Consider the following 12,710-nt stretch of genomic DNA (forward strand, 5'->3'; position numbering starts at 1 on the left):
TTCATTTGTCCAGAGCCTACATCAGCAGATGTGGAAAATGTCCTGTCAAGCAATTTTACTTCATCTTGCAGACTCAATGTCTTTATAGAGACAATGTTTATCATTCTTGAAAAAGAGTTTCATATTTGTGTTCCCAGACAAAATCTAGCACCGAGTCATGTAAAGTATATAAGGACAGTGTACTGAAGCATTGGTTGAAGGATCAGCTTGAAAGGGAGGGATGAAAAGATTTAGGTAGGGAATTCTAAAGGGGTGGTTATCAGGAATGCTCAAGAGGTCAGAAATCGAGGAAAGCAGAAATCTCAGAGGTTGTACATTTATAGAAATTTATAGAGATAGAGTATTAAAAGACAAAGGCACATATAATAAAAAAAACTTTTCCAGTATTCTTACAATTAGACATTTGGGAGAATTTCTCCGGAAGGTGACTGCAAAATTCAAGGAGGGCTAAGTAATTATGATTGAATTGAAGTTTCTTTCCTTTCTTTCAGGATCTGCTCGCAGATGCAGAAGCCTGCAGAAGAAAGATGGATGCTGCATCTGCTCTTATAGATGGTCTGAGTGGGGAGAAAAGCAGATGGACTGATCAGTGCAGGGAGTTTAAAGCACAAATTGTCAGGCAAGAGTTGATCATTGACCGTCAACATTTGAAATCCAGATTCTGGGTTAAACTCTGTCACCCAGAGTTAAAATCATGTTTATCTCAAAATACCTTACACAGTCATAGCTTTTCCAATATAATCACAGAGACATCACATAAACATATAAAAAATAAAACAATAAATTGAAACAGTAGCCATTAGTCCATGTCTGCTCTGCATTCCGTATAATCATGACAGATTTTTTTAATGGTGTTACTTTCCTGCATTGTTACAATATAAGGTACACGATCCTTTTGAGGGACTGGCAGCCGGGGGAGACTGAGAGGGAGTGGGGGTGGATACGGCAGCACAATTTGGGTGGGCTTTCCAAAATCCGGAAAAATCCGAAATACAGAACACGCTGTCTACCAAGGGTTCCGAAATCCGGAAAAATCCAAAATACAGAACACACTGTCCCCCAAGGGTTCCTAACATCTGCCCATAATCTCTCACCACCCCCGCCGTCCCCCCCCCTCATCACTTAACTTGCCCCTGTGTCATCCACTCCTCTTGAAACCAGCTACATTCTTTTCAGTGAGATCAGCTCTCGTTCTTCTCAAGAGCATACTGAGAAGTCTGCTCAGTTCCTCCGCACATGACAATCTTGCCATTCCAGAAATCAGTCTGTGAATCTTTGCTGAATTCCTTCTCTTGCAAATATATCCTTCTCTCTGGAGCCGGGTGTAACTGCAGTAAGATATCATTTCTCAAGTATTCAAATTCTCTTACAATCAATGTCATTGCACATTTCCTTTCCCAATTGCTTGTAGTTAAACACTCTTAGTGAATGTACACGAATAATGCAATCCGGAACCAGTCAGTACCAGTTTGAACACCAGCTCCTTTTAATCTTTGTAATTCTATTTTCTCTGATTGAAAATTAAGGTGTTTGATTAGTTGACACATAAAAGACATCAATAAGATCAGGATGCATGGAGTTCAAAGTCATGTATTAACATGGATATAGGATTAATTAATCAATATAAGGCAGAGACTTGGGATAAATCAGTGGTTCTCAACCTTTTTCTTTCCACTCAAATACCACTTTAAGTATTCCCTGTGCCATAGGTTCTCTGTGATTAGTAAGGGATTGCTTCAGGTGGTATGTGGGGAGAAAGAAAAAGTTGGAAAACCACTGTTTTAATCGTCTCCAATGGACTCGTTATGTGCATGGTTTCAGTACTCCAAAGGAAATGGGCCAATGACAATTTTTCTCAAGCCAAATATTTCAGTAACAATTGAGTCTAGAGCAGTGATTCTCAGCCTTCCCTTCCCACTCACATCCCACCTTAAGCAAACCCTTACTAATCACAGAGCTCCGATGACTTAAAGTGGTATGTGACTGGAAAGAAAAAGGTTGAGAGCCATTGGGATAAATGAATGTCTCTCTGGTTGGCCATTTGTTGTGTATGGAATGCCACAGGGATCCATGCTACTCCCACAACTGTTCACTATAAACGTTAATGATTTGGAAGTGGGAACCAAGTGTCGTGTATCCAAGCTTGCTGATATTGGTAAATATGAGATCATCCATTTTTGAAGAGAAAATAATAGATCAGGTTATTATTTAAATAGAAAAAGATTGCAGCATGCTGTTGTCCAGAGGAACTCGGGCATACTTGTGCATGAGTTGCAAAAGATTTGTTTATGGGTGCAAAAGGAAGTAAAGAAAGCCAATAGAATGTTGGCCTTCATTGCTGAAGAAATTGAATTTAAGAGCAGGAAGATCCTGTTGAAACTGTGCAGGGTGCTCGTGAGGCCGGACTCGGAGTACAGCATGGAGTTCCGGTCTCCTTATATCACAATAGATGTTCTGGCTTTGGAGGCAACACAGAAGAGGTTCACCAGGTTGATTCCAGAGATTAGGGGGTTAGCTTATGAGGAGAGATCAGGTCACCTGAGACCAGCCAGAAATTATAAAAATGGGAGAGGAACTTGTGGAAACAAGATAGATGCAAGAAGATTATTTCTACTTATAGGGGAGACTGGAACTGAGAGCCAAAACCTCAAGATTAAGGTGAATAGATTTAGGACAGAGATGAGGAGGAATTGGTTTTCCCAAAGGGTAGTGAATCTGTGGAATTCTCTGCCCAAGGAAGTCAGTAGAGGCTGCCCCTTATGTAAATCATAGTAAGATTTTTGCAAAGTAGGGTAATTAAAGTTTATGGGGAAAAGGTGGATAGGTGGAGCTGAGACCACAGCCACTTCAGCCATCATATTGACTGGTGGATGAGGCTCAGTCTAACTGAGTTGGAGATGGACTCCTTCACATTTTGATATCTGTTTCATTTCATCTCGTAGATCAGACATTAGGGTTAGGGTTAGGGTTACTGCACCAATTCTATTAGTAAACCTAATAGTTTTCACACCATGTGCTTTATTAATGGGAAAATCTGCATTGCATTTATTACATTCCATTGTAAAGATATACTTTTTCATCTGATGCTGAAGGTATGTGATTGTTCACTGTTCCTTTCTTTCCATATCTTGTATCCAGGTTAGTGGGTGATGTGCTGTTAGCTACTGGTTTTCTCTCGTATAGTGGTCCCTTCAATCAAACCTTCAGAGACATACTGACCAAAGTCATCTGGGAAGCTGAGCTACAGAAGAGGAAGATTCCATATACAGATGGAATAAACCTTATAAACTTCCTGGTGGATCAGCCTACGGTGAGATTGCTTTAGATTTTTACTTGTATGTATTTAATGTAATTTCTTAATGGATCTAAAACAACCATTTTATACCTTTAAACTAATAATTTCTATCATATTTTCTGTTTTGGCAATATGCTTCTACATTGATATCAATCATTTCAGAAATCATTAATTTTTTATAAAAGTTTAGACATGCAGCACTGAAACAAGCCCTACTGGCCTGTGCTGTCCAAATAACCCAATGAACCTACGACCCCTGGACATTTTGAAGGTTGCGAGGAAACCAGAACATCTGGAGAAAGCCCACGCAGACTTGGGGTGAAGGTACAAACTCCATACTGACACCGCTGGATTCAAACCAAGGTCACTGGCACAGTAATTCTTTCTTTCTTTGGCTTGGCTTGGTGGACGAAGATTTATGGAGGGGTAATGTCCACGTCTGCTGCAGGCTCGTTGGTGACTGACAAGTCCGATGCGGGACAGGCAGGCATGGTTGCAGCTAGTTGGTTGGGGTTGGGTGTTGGGTTTTTCCTCCTTTGCCAGTGAGGTGGGCTCTGCGGTCTTCTTCATGACACAATGTAATAGTGTTGCACTAATGCCGGTGCTAATCATGTCACCCCTGAATCATCTTAATCCATTGTAATTATTGGGAATATTTTATTTTGTTTGTGTTGTGAAACCATTTCCCAGTTCTGTGAGATGCACTTACTCCTCAACTTGGTTACATTGACTCGGACTTTGTCTCACCCCAACATGGCCTCGTGTTTCTTCCTACCCTCACAATGAAGAATCGAAATGTCTTAATGGTACCAAACGCTACCAGAATTCTTTTGGAAATTGGCCTCCAGTCCACAAACAGATAGGAAGGAGGAAACCAGATTCAGAATTTATTGTCAGGAATAAGTCGTGAAATTTGCTGTGTTGCGGCATCACAGAGCAAACATTCATTTTATAACTATCTTACAACATTACTCTATAGAAAATAGAGCATGAAAAGTCAGGCCATCTCTTTGCTCCATTGATTATTCAGGAATCTGATGGCAGTGGGGAAGAAGCTGTCCTTGTGCCATTGAGGGCTTATCTTTAGGCTCCTGGACCTTTTCCCTGATAGTAGCGGAGTGAAGAGGGTGTGGCCTGGGTGGTGGGGATCTTTGAGGATAAAGGCTGCTTTTTTAAGACACTGCCTTATATAGATGTCCTCGATGGAGTAAAGTCTGATACCTGTAATGCTGTTGGCTGAGTTAACAACCCTCTGGAGTTTATTCTTGTCTGGAGAGTTGGCACCTCCATACAGGCAGTGAAGCATCCAGCCAGGATGCTCTCCGTGGTACACCTGTAGAAGTTTACAAGAGTCTTCAGTGACATACCGAATCTCCTCCAATATTTCACCAAGTATAGCCACTGGCGAGCCTTCTTCGTGATTGTATCAACATGATAGAATCCACAGAACAAGAAAGATGCAAGAAGAAAAGAGAGAAGGAAATTTAGGGTTTGATCAAGAAAAGAAGAAAACAAATTTTATTATCCTGTGTACTGAAATACAATTAAAAAAACTGATTTGCATGTTGTTCAGGTAATCCAGCTGTTAAAGCAGGTAGTGCGGCAATAGTAAAACAGTCAAATAGTGCAGGGCCCAAACAACAGTACAATTATGAAAGACGATGTAAGGACATCAACTTTTTCCACTGTGAGATCATTCAAAAGAGTGGTAACAGTTGGAAAGCAACTGTCTTTGAAATTGAAAATTAGGGTTTAGGGGTAGGGGGAGAAGAGAGTATGATTGAGATGGACTGGTCCAAGTTAGAAGCTCTCCTGAGACAACAGGAGATATAGACAGAGACAGTAGAGGGCAGGTTGGTTTTCATTTACTGCATTTACCACTCTAGTTTCTTGTGGGCTTCGATAGAGCAGTTCCCTTCCCAAACTGTGTTGCCTTCAGACAGGATATTATTACGAGCCTAGAGGACCCCAAAATCCAGCAGCAATGGAAATTCACCAAGACAAATGGTTACTTAAATAAAAGTTACTTTTACTTTTCTTTAAACATAAAAACAAGATCAAACTTTAACTTATTACTATTAACAACTTAACTCCCTTCTAATTCAAAGCGCACGTGTATGTAATGTGTGTGTAAGTTCAGAAAAGTTCTTTGATTTATGATCCAATCTCACTTCTCACTCCTCTAAATTCTCTGGTTGCAGGCAATTCTTATACTGTGCACAGAATTTAACATTTATAAAGTTCACCGGACTTTAGTACTTGAAAGGTAAATGATTTCTACTCAGGAAGGTTTTTGTTGGTTTTCAGAAAGAGATTTGTTGATCACTGGACACCCACAACTGATTCCTTTTTAATTATCCAGGTCAGTGTCTTGCCGAAGAAACTTGCCCCTCAAGGTTCTCTAGATGATAACCTCTATCTTTCAGGTCACCACAGAGTTCCTTCTTGTTTCTCTTATTTCAAGTGAAACATTAGGTAGCCAGTCCTCTCCCCTTGTATGGTATGCAGAGATATTGGTGCTGTAAATTGAACTAGAAATGTCAACCACGAGTGGAGATTGTTTAAACAAAAATTTATGCTGTACCTGTAAGCCATTGGACTCTATAGCAAACCCGATGCATGGAGGATTGCACTGCTACTACTGTGGCAGGATGTCAAGCACTAGAGGTTTTCAACACATTTGTTTTTGCCAAGACAGCTGACCAGGACACGTTCGACAAGGTTGTCGAGATAATTTGACGAACACTATTCACCAAAGAAAAATGAAACGTTTGAGAGGTACCTGTTTTGCTAGCACACGCAGTGGCAATGAAAGAGGGCCTTTTTTTAACAGACTTGAAATTGAAAGAACATGCAATTTTGGATCATTGCTAGATCAAATAATCTAGGATCAAATTGTGTTTGGGATTATTGAGAAGTAAGTGAGAGAGAGGTTGCTGCAAGAGACAGACCTTACCTTAGCTGGAGCTGTGAAGATATGCCACGCCAGTGAATTAGCTCTGCAGCACACGATAAAGTTTGGTAAGAGTGCAAAAGCTGATGAAAACGAAGGCATGGCCATAGCCATAGTATCTGTCCACACAAATAAACAACAAAATAGAGGATACAACCAAAAAATGGAGAGACATTCAAGTGCAAATGATGTAGTACTCAACATGCACCAAATCAATCATACAGTCAGTAATAAGTGCAAGGGGCAGAATCAAAGGGAAACAAAACAGAAGTGAAAGTGTGCACACTGTACACACTAGAGAAGAAACTGCCCTCAGTGATACACTTTTTGTTGGCATGGTAGCACATGAAGATTATAAACCAACAGACACTGAACAGCCAAGCATGAACAGAGTCGAGCAGGATCAGTGGACTTTGTCATTCCATACAAATGGAGCAAATATTCCTTTCAAGCTGGACACAGGGGCAAAGGTCAATGAAGATAAAGCCATACATCCATGAAAATCCTGTACAGCTCCAAACTTACAATGGACAAAGCATCAATATAAAAGGTACATGTAAACTCAAGGTCAAAGTTAAAGATAAAGAGCACCACCTCAGGTTCACAGTAGTCCCAGATGGTCAATACTCACTGCTTGGTGACAAAACATGTGAAAACTTAAGCTTAGTCAAAGAGGATGTACACACCAGGGAAACCTATTGTGTTAGCTGATGCATTATCCAGGGCAACGACACGGAATGAAACACACAAAGAGAGTTCCACAGTGGCAGATGTGAATCTCCATGTGAATCTGGAGATTCACTGAATCTCTTCTCGTATCTTACATGAAATCCAAGCAGATCGGAGCTGAAACAGAAAAGGGCACAGTTCTACAGAAGGGCATCAAGAATCTGAATGAAGGATGGCCTAGAGGTGAATGTCAGCTATACTACAACATCAGAGCTGAGTTTTGTCAATGGGTTTTTACTCAGACAAAGCAGAATTATCATTCCTCAATCACTGCTACAAGAGATGCTGAAAAGGGTGCATGAGGGACACCTTGGAATGGAAAAATGCAAGAGGAGAGTCAGAACTGCTGACATTTGAAACCTCATGCAAAGTAGGCAAAGGAACCCATGATAATAACGGACATATCAGCAGAACCATGGATGGAAAGAATTACTTGCAGGTTGTTGCCTATCGAACTATCCAGAGATTGTGCTGCTTTCTAATATGTCTACTGCTTGTGTAATCAAATATATGAAATCAATCTTTGCGAGACATGAAATTCCTCAAATTGTCTACAGTGACAATGGACCATGCTACAGCTGTAGAGAATTCCAGAGCTTTGCAGAAGACATGTGACTTCAAGTCCTCTGCATCCCCAGTCAAATGATAAAGCTAGAAAGGAGTGCATATAGTTAAACAGTGGCTCAAGAAAGCACTAGACAGTGACTCAGACCCATACCTAGCTCTGTTGGGTTACAGAGCTTCATCACTTGAACATGCCATGTCACCTGCTGACCTTCTGGTGGGATGTAGTCTATGGACCTCACTTCCCTACTCCGCAGACCCAAACAAGAACAGAGATGTTGAATGGAAACAAAAGCATCTGCAATGGAGACAAAAAGCAGACTATAACAAGTCAGCAAGAAGCTTAAGGCAACTGACACAACATGACACAGGGAGACTCCGAGATTCCAACACTTGGGACCAAAAGGCCACTATTCTGGAGGAAGTAAATCCAAGATCCTACATGGTCAGAACAGAGGAGGGTCAAATACTGAAGAGGAATCGAAAGAGCCTGCTGAAAATGCAAGAGACACTGCAGAAACAGACAGATGCAGAAGATCCAGCCTGCACAGCGACAGAGGAAACACCACCAGTGCTACACAGTATTGGACCAGCAGAGCCAACACAAGCATCTGTGTTAAGATCCACACGTGTTATCAAAGTACCTGAGAGACTGAGTCTTTAAAAGTAAAAGTACTTCACACTTAAAAAGTTTTAGCTACTGTGATGTAATATTCGGGAATGTTTTTGGGAGATAAAGTGGTAAAATTAGAGTAGGTTACATACATACACACACATTTTAAAACAGATCTATTTGAAATACTGAAGAATTCATATTCAGTGACTTTACAGAAGTTATGGAGAATGCTATGCAAATTTCACAAGTAGGTGCTAATTGAAATGATGTAATGAATGAATGGAGTGTTGTTTTTAAAAGTCACAGCAAGAGACAGGCTGACTCCTCATACCTCTTCACAGAAAGGTCATTGAGAGGTTTGTTTCCCTAAAACAACAGATGGGAGCAGAAAATTAACTCCTATTGTTTGCTGGAGAAGGTGGGGGGTTTTGCAAGTGAGAGAGAAGGTCTGTGGCTGGGAGTTGGAATCTCAGATGGAGAGAGAGAGGCACAGTTGAAACAGTGTCAGCTAGGAGAAGCTTGGTGGAACTGAAACAGAAGCTCCAGAGTGGCAGATGGCGGGAAGTCTGATGTTTCTCTTGGAATGAGGAACAAAAAGGAATTGAAAGAAAGAGGCAAGTTTCATCAGCAAGACATTGAGGTGACTAATGGTGGTACCTCAGTTGTGGAAATCCTGGAGCAACACATCTCTCTCTGCAAACCAACAAGAACCTTCCTGAGCGGTAAGCATTTACCTTTTGAGCACCAAAGCCTGGTGAACTTTATACATGTTAAATTCTGTGCACAGTATAAAAATTGCCTGCAACCAGTGAACTTGGAAGAAGGTGAAGTGAGATTGGACTGTGAACCAAAGAACTTTTCTTAAATTTACACACACATTATTTACAAGTGCACTTAGAATTAGAAGGGGGTTAAGTTAGGTTAGTTAAGTTAATAGAGATAAGTTAAAGTTTGATTCCGTTTTCATGTTTAAAGATAATTAAAAACAACTTATGTTTAAGTAATTACTTGTCATGGTGAATTTGTATTGCTGCTGGGTTTTGGGGTCCTTTGGGCTTGTAACATTACTGAACTTTAAATTGAAATGAATATTGTATTAGTATGTCATTTTGTTAGATTAAACATCTCAAGGAAAGGGGTGTCAAGTTAGAGTGCTAGTGATCCTCTTGACCATTAGAGGGAGTTGGAGAATAGTTGGTGGCATTGGTTGCTGCAGGGCTACCAGGAGGACCTCTTGCCACCAGGAGATGGACAGCTCTTTTGATTTGAGAGCCAAGAGGACTGTCCTCCAGATTGTACCGTTCTCCTGTTCCACCTGGCCATACCCGTGGGGGTTATAGGTGGTGGTCCTACTGGTGGCTATGCCCCTGGTCAGGAGGTACTGCCGCAACTCTTCTCTCATGAAAGAGGGGCCTCTGTCTCTGTGAATTTAAGCAGCGTATCCAAACAAGGTGAAGAGGTTCTGCAGGGCTTTGATGACCGTGGCCGTGGTCATGTCCGGACAGAGAATGGCGAAAGGGTATCATGAGAACTCATTCACTACTGTCAGAAAGTAGGCATTATGATCCCTGGATGGTAGGGGCCGTTGAAGTCCATACTTAGATGTTCAAAAGGTTGGGTGGCCTTAATCAGTCGAGCCCTGTCTGGCCGGTAGAAGTGCGGCTTGCTCTCCGCGCAGACCGAGCATTTCTGAGTCAGCTCCCTGACCTCCTCAACTGTATAGGGAAGGTTGCAGGCCTTCACTAGATGGTACATCCTGGTAACCCCAGGGTGGCAGAAGCTCTCATGAAGGTGCTGCAGTCTGTTCATTTGTGCACTGGCGCATGTTCCCCGGGACAGGGCATCGGGTGGCTCGTTGAGCTTCCTGGGCTGGTACAAGATCCGGAAGTTGTAGGTGGACAATTCAATGCGCCACCTCAAGATCTTAGGGTGAAGGGACTACTGGCTAGATAGTGTCTCCAATAATGCACAGCTTCTACTATGGCCTGGAATTCCTTTTCTATGGATGTATTTCAGAGTTCTGGACCTTGCAGCATCCGGGAGAAAAATACCACCAGCCTGCCTACTTGGTTTAGCTTGGCAGCCAGTGCTACACCTAAGGCATCACTTTCCACCTGAAAGGAATAGATTCATCAATGGCCTGCATTGTTGCCTTGGCAATCTCTCATTTGATGCTCTCGAATGCTCTCTTGACCTCTGCGGAAGGAAGGAAAATGACAATCTTTACTAGTGGACGGGCTTTATCCACGCAATTGGGTACTGTTAGGTCTGCATTGTTCATGAATGAGTGAGACAAACACCAGACTGAGTCGAAATCAGGGTTCTTTGTTCTTTATTACCGGATTGTAACACTTGCGACTAACAAAGTTAGTCGGAGAATGCATTCTGCCGTTATCAGCAAAATGGTGATTTTTTATACCCTTGGATACATGTTTAGAACATCATCATATCATTACTTGTCCAATGACTAAAACTGTTGCTATCCTTTCCCTGCTAGCTTCCTGCCTCTCAATCCATCAATGTCTCTCTTATCTTGTAAGTACAAGGATGCATTCTGTTACTCCTTAGTACTGGGTGACTCCTTCTCCGGTCCCATCTCATGATGTTTTACCTAACAGGAGTACAAGGACACCTCCCCTTCTTGTTACTGCCCTGTACAGGGTAACTCCCTACACATTCCCATCTCATGATGTTTTACCTTACAGTACCCACTGTGCATAGTATGAGAAAAATCCCAAACAACACTTTAATGCCTTAACGGTCTGCGGCACTTGGAGTTCCAGTAGTGGGCACATCCGTTCAGGGTCTGGGGCAATGACACCCTCCTCAACCACATACCCTAATATCACAAATTTAATAATGCGGAAGACAAACTTTTCCAGATTGTTTTTCAAATTCAAGATTATAGCGGTGGCGAGGAATCTATTGAGATTGGCATCATCCTCCTTCTGGTTTTGACCGCAGATGGTGACATTATCCAAATAGGGAAAAGTGCCCTTCAATTTGTGGTCATCCACCCTGTGCTCCATCTCCCTCTGAAACATGGATACACCATTGGTTAGACCGAATGGCACCCAGAGGAACTGATAGAGGTGGCCGTGGCCTTGAAGGCCATATATAGGCAGTCCTCCGGGCACATATGGATCTGATAATATGCTGACTTCAGATCAATGGTGGAGAAAACCTGGTAGCGTGCGATCTCATTCACCATGTCAGCTATGCAGGGCAGGGAGTGGGCATCTTACAAGGTGAACAGGTTGATAGTCTGGCTGTAATCTATCACCATGCTGTGCTTTTCCCCATTCTTCACCACCACCACCTGTGCCCTTCAAGGTTTGTTGCTCGGCTCCATCACTTGTTCAGCCAGCAGCCACTGCACTTCAGCTTTAATGAATGCCCTTTCCCCTGAGCTGTACCTCCGGCTTTTATTAGCCTGGGTGGCAAAGGATGTCATGCAGCGACTGAAGCTGTTCAGACTGCACACTGGCACAGGTCCAGGACACGGCATCGGGTCAGGGGGGGGGGGGAGGGTTGTTGAGCTTCCCTGGCCTATACTGGATGTCGTAGCTAAAAGTGGCCAACTTGACTGTCCAGCACAAAACCTGGTCGTTTTAGATCTTGCTTCTGTGGGTGATGCTGAATATGAATGTCACTGCATGCTGGTCTGTAAGAAGGGTGAACGTTTTGCTAGCCATTGGCAGACTGCTTCCATGATCACCTGAGCCTCTTTTTCAATGGCGGAGTGCCCGAGCTCTGAACCGTGGAGGGTCCTGGAGAAGAAGGCTAAGGGTCTGCCCCCTTTGTTGAGGGTGGCAGCGAGGGCAGAGGTGTCAGAGGCATCGCACTCCATCTGGAATGGAGTGGTCTCGTCCACACCGTGCATCGTGGCATTGGCGATGTCCTGTCACTTGCGCCTCCACAAGGAGGGGAAAGGTGGTAGCTTGGGCCAGTGGGCGGACCTTATCTGAGAAGTGGGGAACCCACTGGGAGTAGTAAGAGAAGAGCCCTGGGTACCTGAGGAGGGCCTTGAGCGGGTGAGAGAGAGGCAGTTCTATTAGGGGGCATGTGTTCAGGGTCGGTACCGATGACACCATATTCCACGATGCACCCCAGAATGGCAAGGCGGGTGCTACTGAACACGCACTTCTTCCTGTTGTAGGTGAGGTTCAGTGCCTCTACTGTCTGGAAAAATCTCTCCAGGTTGTCATCATGGTCCTGCTGGTCATGGCCGCAGTTGGTGACATTGTCCAGGTATGGGAATGTTGCTCTTAGATTGTGCCAGTCGACTGTGCAGTCCATCTCCCGCTGAAACATGGAGACTCCATTTGTGACCCCAAACAGGACACGGCAGAATTGGTAGAGATGGCCGTCTGCCTCAAAGGCAGTATAAGATTTATCCCGTGCATGGTTGGGGAGCTGATAGTAGGCCAACTTCATGTCATTTGTGGAGAAAACCTTGTACTAGGCTATCTCGTTGATCATGTCAGCGATGCGGGGCAGTGGGTAGGCATCCAGCTGGGTGTACCAGTTGATGGTCTGGCTATAATCGATGA

The 12,710-nt window shown here is 43.1% G+C and overlaps 1 protein-coding gene across 1 annotated transcript in view; it reads left to right on the forward strand.

Annotated features, from left to right (window-relative positions):
- The window catches only part of LOC138737388 (dynein axonemal heavy chain 8-like), a 397,732-nt gene that overhangs the window by 235,513 nt on the left and 149,509 nt on the right, over positions 1-12,710 (forward strand). The window contains exons 27-28 of the mRNA XM_069888135.1: positions 492-619; positions 3,139-3,310. Coding sequence (XP_069744236.1) covers positions 492-619; positions 3,139-3,310 — 300 coding nt within the window. The remainder of the gene's footprint in view (positions 1-491; positions 620-3,138; positions 3,311-12,710) is intronic.

This window comes from Narcine bancroftii, chromosome 6 (genome assembly GCF_036971445.1).
Source record: "Narcine bancroftii isolate sNarBan1 chromosome 6, sNarBan1.hap1, whole genome shotgun sequence".
Lineage (NCBI taxonomy): Eukaryota > Metazoa > Chordata > Chondrichthyes > Torpediniformes > Narcinidae > Narcine > Narcine bancroftii.